Source organism: Lupinus angustifolius, chromosome LG12 (assembly GCF_001865875.1).
Source record: "Lupinus angustifolius cultivar Tanjil chromosome LG12, LupAngTanjil_v1.0, whole genome shotgun sequence".
NCBI lineage: Eukaryota > Viridiplantae > Streptophyta > Magnoliopsida > Fabales > Fabaceae > Lupinus > Lupinus angustifolius.
Window position 1 is genome coordinate 10,299,351 of NC_032020.1, and position 10,426 is coordinate 10,309,776.

Sequence of the window (10,426 nt, forward strand, 5' to 3'; positions counted from 1 at the left end):
AAATCTACTATATTTCTCCTCTTTCTCTTTCTCACTTATTTCTCTCTTTTTATTTTCTCTTGTGAACTAATAAAAGCTTAAAGCTAAGTATATCAGTCTTACCTTCCCATCAAAAGAAATGATTTAGATTGAATCATTTCTCTCAAAACTTAAATTTCCTCATGAATATCCTCTCATTCTATGTGACAATCTAAGTACCACAGCTATAGCTCATATTTCTATTATCCATGACAAGACTAAACGTAGGTATTGAGGATATTTATCAGCTGTCGTACAAATTGTGTTACTACATGTACTATTAGTTACATTTGTTTAGAAAAATAATTATTTACTAATTTTTTAACTATAAAATATTTTTTCAACCAATCATAAGCTTGGAGTACATGTAGTGCCACAATTTGTGGGATAGTAGATGTTGTCCCATATATTTAGTTGGATATGTGTTTTTGTAAGAGTAATATGTGGACATGTGTTTTTGTAAGAGTAGGAATCCAAACCAAAGCATTGCATGTGAAAAACACTCCATTTGAATTTCATAAGCTAATGTGCTAACTAAACCTTTGGCTACTTCCAAATTCCCCTCTCTCTCTCAGAAAGAAAGTAGTTGATTCTACATCTCGACCACCCCAATATAATTTCAAGAAGGTGTATTAATGAATAAGAGCGAGTTAGAAAAGGAAAAAAACAAAAGCAATTAGTAGTCTAAGCCTTAATGTTTCGGGTATAGATGTGCAAGTAATTGTACATAAAAATAAGACTAATATTTCTCCTTTTCTCGTTATCTCTTTCTTTCTCTTCACTTCTTAGTCTAGTTTCTACACTTTACAATTTAAAAATTAGAAGGATGTAGCATTAAAAAATTCAACTTATGTTAGCTTTCATTTAATAATTGATAGATAAATAATATATATTATATTAACAAACGATACATGCATTTAAAAAAGAGTGGAATCCTCTTACTTTATGTTTTTTAAATTTACCCTTCATTTTAGACATATCTAATAATTTAGATTTACTTACTGATTCAAACTATTGAATTTCTTTAGAATTGATGGTTATGATATAAAGTAAGCTTAAAAAACATAGAGTAAGTGAATCTTCCCCTTTAAAAAAAATACACATTTTTCTTCTTGCATATCCCCTTATAGAATGTGAAGATTCTATTGTCTACATTCATGGGATTTGATTTTCCAAATGTGCAAAAACAACAAATGAACTAAACAAGGCTAGGTTCTTATTACCAATTAAACCTTACACCCTTCATTTCTCATTCACCATATTCAGACACTTTCTCCTATTTTTACCACAGTGATTCCAGGTGTAGTAAATTTTCCACCTTGCCACGTCACCACCATTTTCTCTATATAAACCACACCACTTCCTTTTCTTTCTCTCCATATTCTTCCTTTTCTCTCTCTCTTTCTTCACCAATCATTATAATCCCATCACCGGCGACGGAAAATGACGGGATCGTTTGCAACGAAGCTTGTCGTTCGACGATCATCGCCACTGCATCGGTATTTATGTCAACGTCGTATTTCTCAGCCGGCAACGGCGGAGAGAAGGAAGGAGGTGCTGATGGCGCCGGAGATGCCGCCGTTTGATTATGTTCCTCCGCCGTATACTGGTCCTTCCGGCGATGAAATTATGGCCAAACGCAAGGAGTACCTCAGCCCTTCCCTGCCCCATTTCTATCAGACTCCGGTGAGGATGCACCGTGGGGATCATTTATCATACGTTGTTACTAAAATAGTAACTGCTATTAATTCTTTTATATATAAAACAAAAACTTATAGATAATAGTAATATTGTGTAGAAATTACCATTAGTTAATTCACATTTCTTTTTGCCATGCCACTTATTTTTGCATTTTAAGTTGAGTGTAATATATATGTGTTATGTAAAAATTATACACGTATTTCTATCATTTATTTGTATTATTTTTAATATCTATATATTTTTCCTCTTTTAAGTTATTTGAATCAATTATTTAATTAATTTTGTATTTTAATTATGATAATATGAAAGTTTTAGAATCTCCACATTATCAACATCATTAGGAGATTGATAATAATAATAATTAGGCAATAAATGTCTCTTTTGAAATAAAAAATGTATGAGTGTATACATTGTGTGTATAAATATATCAATTACTGCTGAAAAAACATAATAGAAATGAATGATAGAGACCGTATATAAATTTTTACATTAACATTGCATAAATATTATATTAATATGTTAAAATTTATTGTAGATTGATGTTGTTTTCCTTATTTTTTTAAATTAAGTTACTGTTTTAGAAAATTAAGTAGTTCCCCGTAGGACAAGTTTTAATTACCAAATATATTTAACTATAGGACTTATTTTAAAAAATTAGAGCAGGTCAACTTTTAAGTAGGGATAGCAATAAAAATTGAACCCGTGGGTACCCACCTGAACCAAACCCGAATTTAGCGGGGATACCCATTGTGATTGGGTCGGGTTTTACCTTGGTTTAAATTTCGGGTTCGGGTTTGGTATATCCAAGACCCTAACCCAAACCCACACCAAAGTAATGTGATTCAATTTAAATTTCTATCATGTAATCATTATTTTGTATTTCTAATTTTATTTTATATACCATTAGATCTTCAAACATAAAAGAAATGAAATATTACAATAGAAAATAGAAATCTTAAAAAAAAGTTACACGAAAATAATATCATATTTTTCTTAATACATTATAATTTGTGGTTTCGGGATGATATTTTTATTTTCTACCCCGTTAAGTTTGGGTTCGGGTTCGGGTTTTGAATTTCGGGTTCGGATTTAGCTATGTGCAAACTCGATCCCGACCCGTCCCGTTGCCATTCCCAATTTTAAGAGTTAAATAAAACTGTAAGATCAAAATACTAATTTTACATAGTACTTAATTTAGGAATGATAATGATAAGTAACTATATATGTAATCAATAATGATAATGATCGTGTGTGTGCGGGTGCAGTTGAACGTGGTGGAGGGTAGGAAACAATACCTATATGATGATAGGGGAAGAAGATACGTAGATGCATTTGGAGGGATTGCTACTGTGTGTTGCGGTCATTGCCACCCTGATGTGGTCGCAGCAATAGTGGAACAAACTAAAAAGTTGCAACATTCAACAGTGCTGTATTTGAATCATGTTATTGCTGATTTTGCTCAAGCTTTGGCTTCTAATCTTCCTGGTAAACTTAAGGTATCTTAACTTTTTAATCCAACTTCTTATTACTACTATGATAGGTAATAATCATGTCATGATTTAATATGTTTAATTGTTTTTATTATTTATTATGTTATTTTTTGGGTGAACTAGAGGGAGATGGTTTTTTTATAAATGAAAGGTTTCAATTTGGTTGGCAAAAACCTGAAATGTTGGTTAAAGTTTGTTGTTTTTAAAAAGAAATTGAGTTTTGCTAAATTTAAAGAATGGTGTTGAGGTTATTTTGTTCAATTTTAAGGATCAAGTGTAATTTCATGTGTTTTTTCATCAACTTGTTTAAGTCTTTTTTTCTGAAAAATGTTAAAAGGTTAAATAAGTCTCTACAGCTTGAGTGATCGAGTAGAATCTTAATCTTTTTTAGAATACAAGGACCTGATTAAAAATTATAAGGTGGGAGACTTATATAAAAAATTTAGTAAGCTTTTAAAGAGAAAAAAATAGTAATCATCTTTATTTTGGAAAACATGGTTTTTACGATAAGAGATGTGACAAACATTCTCTTCTCTTGATGTATTACAATAAGATGTTTATTTGTGACTTTTTTTTAAATGGTACTAGAAAATGTGTTGGAAAACATAGTTTTTACAATAAGAGATATTTGAATCATTTTCTCCCTTAGTATACTAATAAAATTAAATATAAGAACTAATTTCCTAACTAAGAAAGAAAGTAATAAATATTAATATATCTGAATATGTTTGAATCTTTTATAAACCTTATTTATTATTATTTGTGTCTATTATTTATTGGTAGGTGGTATTTTTCACAAATTCTGGAACAGAAGCAAATGAACTAGCAATGATGATAGCAAGGTTATACACTGGGTGCCATGATATAATATCACTAAGAAATGCATATCATGGAAATGCAGCTGGGACAATGGGGGCCACAGCTCAAAGCATATGGAAATTTAATGTTGTACAGGTATATATATTTGGAGATTAATATATATGCATATGTAACTATTTATGCACACACTCAGTATATTATCCCCTGAATAATGGATAATATAGTAATAATATATAAAACTAATATATGAAAAACATTTTTTTCTCATATTAGATCAAAACAGAGTCTTTCGATAAGTGTTCACTTAGAATGAAGTTGACATAGTGGAGTGGACTAATATATCAAGGTGGATGACGCATACTTTCACTCAACTTCATACACTCAACTTGTGTGATAGCAACCATGAAAGTGAAAGGTTTCGTTATTGTTAATATTTCTATGGAATAACGGAAGTAAGAAGTATGATAATGATATCAGTGGTAAAGTGCTGTGATGATGATTTCTCGTGACAATGAAAGTATGGACAGCTATGTGGTGTCTTATTTAGAAGATAATTCTATCGTGGCCCAAAAATATTATATTACTTGTTTGGAAGGGGGAATATTTTTCTTCCTTACCAATTCCATAGTGAATTGATATAGAATACCCAACGGTGTGGATTTAGAGGTAACAAAATGAGCTGATTTGGTCTGAGCCTAATAGTTGTGAGTTTAGGCATTAAAAGTGTTCCTAACTGAATTTGAGTTCAATTCGACTCAAATTTGGTTAGGCCATAGGCCGATCTACTTACTATACAAAAAAAACTTATCTGATCATGTAAAAAAGCTGACTTGCTATCCAATTTAGATAATCATTTATTCGACCTGAATAATCCTATACTTTTTGTTCTAGTCCAACCCTGATCAAACAACCCTAATAGCTTGCTCTAGCTAGACTACTAACCTTCAGGAGTTCAAGCTACAACCAGCATAGGGTTGGGCTAGTATGACTCAAACAAAATCAGGTCTATTTGTTCGGTTTGATTAGGTAGAAAGCCCAAATTGACCCATGCCATGCCATGTCAAGTAGCCCCGTTTAGTCAAGTCAATGTATTATTTTGATTATTAGATGTTAACTTTCAAATTTTAAAATAATGCTTGTCTTGTACAAACACAATAACAATGTTTCTCTAACATGTTATTAATTTTGCTGATGTTGCCAACAGAGTGGTGTTCATCATGCAGTGAATCCAGACCCTTATAGAGGTGTTTTTGGTTCTGATGGAGAGAAGTATGCAAGAGATGTCCAAGATATCATTAACTTTGGAACTTCTGGAAATGTAGCTGCCTTCATCTCTGAATCTATACAGGTATCCCCATCTACCTTAAGCATCAAGGATCCAACCTCATATGAAACAATTGGCAAAAATTAAGACCCTTATAAGAGTTATCTCTAAAAGCCTTACATATATAAGACACTTATTACTACTAGTGTTAGATACAAAAGTTATCATTGAATACTTTCATGTTAAAAAAGTGGCTAGTAGTATTAATGGGATGAAACAATGTTTTTTAGAGTTAACTTCAGATTTGAAATTGCTGAAATATATTTTAGTATTTTGGGTTAATATTATATTGGATTAGTAATTAGTTTAAATTCACTTACCTTTTAGTTGATTAGTTAGTTGTTAGGTTAGTTAGTTTTCTTTCGTTTTATGTATAAGACTTTCATTGTAACTTTGTCAATGATTCAATATCATTGGATTCATTGTAATTCATTCCATAATCAAATATACAATCATTTTCTTGCTCTTCAATTTGTAATAGTAACTTGATGCTGCTTTTGTGTATGATAGGGAGTGGGTGGCATTGTTGAATTAGCACCTGGTTACTTACCTGCTGCCTATGACAGTGTTAGAAAAGCTGGAGGTCTTTGTATTGCAGATGAGGTTCAAGCTGGGTTTGCTCGCACCGGAAGCCACTTTTGGGGATTTGAGGCACAAGGTGTTGTACCTGACATAGTCACTATGGCCAAGAGCATTGGAAATGGCATTCCTCTTGGTGCTGTTGTAACTACTCCAGAGATTGCACAAGTATTGACTCGAAGAAGCGACTTTAACACCTTTGGTGGAAACCCTGTTTGTACTGCTGCAGGATTAGCTGTTTTAAAAGTAATAGAGAAAGAGAAGCTTCAAGAAAATGCTTTTGAAGTAGGGTCCTATTTGAAAGAGAGGCTCAATGGACTCAAGTATAAATATGAATGTAATCACTCATCCTTTCTCATTCCTTTAGCAATCTTAGATTTCTGCACAAACATACTTGAATTCATTCTAAACAAGGGTCACAATTTTTGTTGGTATCTCTCACCCTATGAGTAAGGAATTAATCTCTTTCTAGGCGAGTGGTTGCCCAAGTGTTTTAAATTGTGGCCGCGATTGCGGTTATAGTTGCGGCTACTGTGGTTGCGATCGTTGTGATACGGCCATTGTCATGTAAATTATTTTGTGAGTAAAAAAATATTTTTGATATCGATGCGGTCTGATGGAGACCGATGTGTTGCATTACGATCACATCATTATCAATNTATATATATATATATATAGGGAGCTACTAAATTGAATTGTAATATTAACCTACTAATAATCTAACTCACTTTATAGGAGTATAACCAATTCTATAAGTCAACCTATTTGCATTTGAATGATTCATCAATCAAAATTTCCACAGAAACAAGTGACACAAAATTCATGACTTACCTGCAATTTTCGATCTATCTCCGTGGCCGGATCCGTCATAGTATGACCATAAGTATTGAAACTCAACGAAGAAAAAAACGGCACAAAGAACGCATCAGCAACTTCCGGATCCAAAACCCTAACCGCTTCTCTTCTCTCACCATCTTCTCCTTCATGTATAAGCGATCCCATCATCCAGTACTCCACACTATGCTGCTTCTTCAGCCCCCAGTTTCCAGGCCACGGCGGCCAGTCAGAGGCGGTGACCGGAGTAACCGTCGTGTTCCGGCGATTAATCATTCCAACATTGAATCGAGGAGGAAGATCGTACATGTAGACCCGTAGAATCGGGTCGGGTTGACACGTGGCGGGTGAAGCCGTGGGTGATGATAAAAGTGGGAAGAAATAAGATCGAATATCAAGTGTGCCTATGAAAATTGAATATGAGATTAAGAGAAGGAGCACAAAAATGAAAGATAGAACCACTTTTCCATACATTTTTTACTTAAATCTTTTTTTTTTTTTTGCAAAGATGAAATGATGATGTTATTTTCTGAAGGTGGTATTTGTGTTGAAATTGCAATTAGTGTAGCATGGTAATGTATCTGAATCTGAAAGTTGGAAATGTTGAGTGCGGTGCACGAAAATGTGTTTCTTCTACTAGTGAGCTTCACTCATTTTCCTTCTGTGACCAATTTTGATGATAAAAAGAAATTGATTTTTTTATCTTTTTAGTTAGGAGCTATCTGGATATATGGTGACTCTTCCCATAACAAAGTGTGACTTATAAATTATAATAATTGAAGTTTAGAGATTTTTTACCTAAAATATGTTAAAATGATAATAAGATATAATCCACATCACAAAATCTAGAATGCTAGATGGAAATTCTGGTGAAATAACAAAATTTAGAGTAATAATCGGTACATCCTTGTTGCTTTCCATAAATCTAGCTGAGAGATCAAAATATGTATGTACTTACAACAATGTATGAGTTTTATGTATGAATTTTATATACTGTTATTGTATTATTATCATTGATTTTTTATTATTGTTGATTTTTCAGAAAAAGGTAATCCAAATGAACGGTGGATGATAAAATGCATGTGTATAAATCTTTATACTGTCAGTATATACATTTTACACTCTTGTACCGTTCGGATGGCTATTTTTAGCGGGCCGGACTGAGGATTTTAGCCCAAAAACTCATATTCAGCCCGTTTTAGTAGCCCGTTTTTTAGCCGGGCCGGGCTGGCCCGACGGGCCATTGTTAAAAAATAAAAAAACTAAAGTGTGTGACACTGTGCTGTGCGAGGGGCGTGGCAACTGGTTTCTTCTTTAGAATTTACAAGTTTTAAGCTAAGATGTTATGTTGTTATTGTAATATTGTAGACTTATGTTTGTGATTTTTTGTTTTAAAAGACATCTATCAAGTTTGTTGATTATTTTTTGTCTAAAAGTTTTAATTATATACATTTTGGAGGGAAAACGGGTCAGCCCGTCAGTCTGCCAGCCCTGCAAAATATGGGCCGGACTGGCATTTTGAGCCCTTTTTAATAATATGGGTCGAGTCAGCCCTTATTTTGGCGGGCTAGGCCGGGCCGGCCCACATTGCCACCCCTACTTGTACTAAACAGATAAAATAATAATAAATGTTTACTTGATTTTTTTTGTTAAGAGTGATGGTTCAATAATTTACCATCTATACATTATGGATTCAGATCTTGAAAATAATAATAAATGTTATATATATCTACTTCCGACGTTTAATTACTATATTGTTCAATTAATTCCTAAAAAATTAAAGAAATAATAAAAAAACATTTATTGTCATTTGACATGTTCTCAATTGGAGCATTTCCATTCAACAATATAAATTTTATTATTTATTCGATTTTTATACATTATTAAAAATAATATTATTAGGTAGACTATACAATGACACTGTTATTCAAGAAATATGCTTAAGAAATAAGGACATTATACAAGTAAAATGGTAAGAATATAAAATGCTCTTATAATCCCATCTAAAAGATCCCAAAAGTTTTTTAGGTAGTTTTTAATTCTTTCATTGTGATATAGGCCCTATCATTTTATTGGAGTCGTAAATTATTTACTTCCTTTAGAATCTATTACGATAAGCTTTGTGTCATAATGAATACAAAAAGTAGAGCAATATTTCTCTCTAACATATTAGTCAACAATTTATCCATAAATATATTGGTTAATTTCATAGCTTTAAACGTATATTGCAATTTTTGATTAAGACTTTATTTGATTTTACATCAAGAAAATAAAAATAGAGAAATATCTACGAAAAAGAGAAAGATAAGAAATAAAGTAGATTTTTATAATGTTTGATATAAGAGAAGAATGAAAGAAAATGAAGATAATGAAATATTTTATTCTTTTACTCTTTTGTTTGGTTTAAAAGAAATTGACATGAGAAAGATGATATTATATTTCAAATAACAAAAATATATCTTAAATAAAGAAAAGATGGAGATTTTTTTTTATTATTAATTATGTTATAATTTTAAATTATAGATTTTATTATATATATATATATTATTATTATTATATCAAGTATCTTTTTTAATTGATATTTTTTTATATTCAAAAGAGATTTTTGTATATTAGTAGTTTCTAAAACTAATAAGTAGATAAAATAAAAAATAAAGATGTTTTTTATATTTTATCCACAATTTTCATTATCTCTTTACTTTCTCACCAAAGTATAAGAGGAAAAATTTATGGTGGATTTCACATATTTTTTTTCTTGTCTCTTCAATAGCTTTATCATCCTTTTTCTCCACTCAAATTCACCTAAGGGTGAGAAGGGTAGCTTCATGCTACTACTTATTACTTTCTTCCTTAATATTACAAGGACTACAAAATTTAAGGTAATATAGAGGGAGATATAATTAAGTATGGATAACAAATATAAATTATCAACATTTACTACAAACCTAATAATATTTTTATTAACTAATTGATTATACAAAAAAGTTGTCATGTTTCATTCTCAAATAATTACCTAAAGAATTGTATCCCAAGTATGCAGTCAAGATTTCTTCATTAATTAAAACAAGAGTAATATAATTATTATTTTCCGGAAGTCCTTCAAATTCAATATTATTACTACTCACACTTAGGCTTTGTAGACCCAATAAGTATTCTTTGGTCACGTCTTCTAGTTGGGTATTGTTTGATTGCCTTATTTTTTCTATGACCAAATGAGTATTTTCATTACGATCTCGAAGTTCAGTTGAGTATTGTTTAATTAATTTGCAGACTAAGGTGAGCATTGTTTAATCATCTAACTTCTCCATGCTTAATTAAATGTTACTTTCACATATTTTTAATTGAATGTAGTATTTATGTATTGTTATTATAAAAATTTATAAAGAATCAATTATAATTAGAAATGAATAATGAAATGACAGTATATAAAATATTTATAATGTAATTTCGTATATTTTTTCTATGAGTTAATTAAACAAACACCCCCGAGTTTTAGTGAAATTACACAAATCACCCTGCACTTTTCTATACCTACACAAACATCCCATAGTTTTTATACTTTCGTTACACTTATCACTCCCGCACGATAAATAAGTGTAATATTTTAAACAAAAAATGTGATAAATGCAATTATGTTAAACAAAACATGGGTGAGGAAAAA

At 31.1% G+C, this 10,426-nt stretch overlaps 1 protein-coding gene across 1 annotated transcript in view; it reads right to left on the reverse strand.

Annotated features, from left to right (window-relative positions):
- The window catches only part of LOC109362668 (probable arabinosyltransferase ARAD1), a 20,705-nt gene extending 13,263 nt beyond the window's left edge, over positions 1–7,442 (reverse strand). Inside the window, exon 1 of the mRNA XM_019608629.1 lies at positions 6,763–7,442. Within this exon, the coding sequence (XP_019464174.1) occupies positions 6,763–7,239 (477 nt within the window). The 5' untranslated portion in view covers positions 7,240–7,442. The remainder of the gene's footprint in view (positions 1–6,762) is intronic.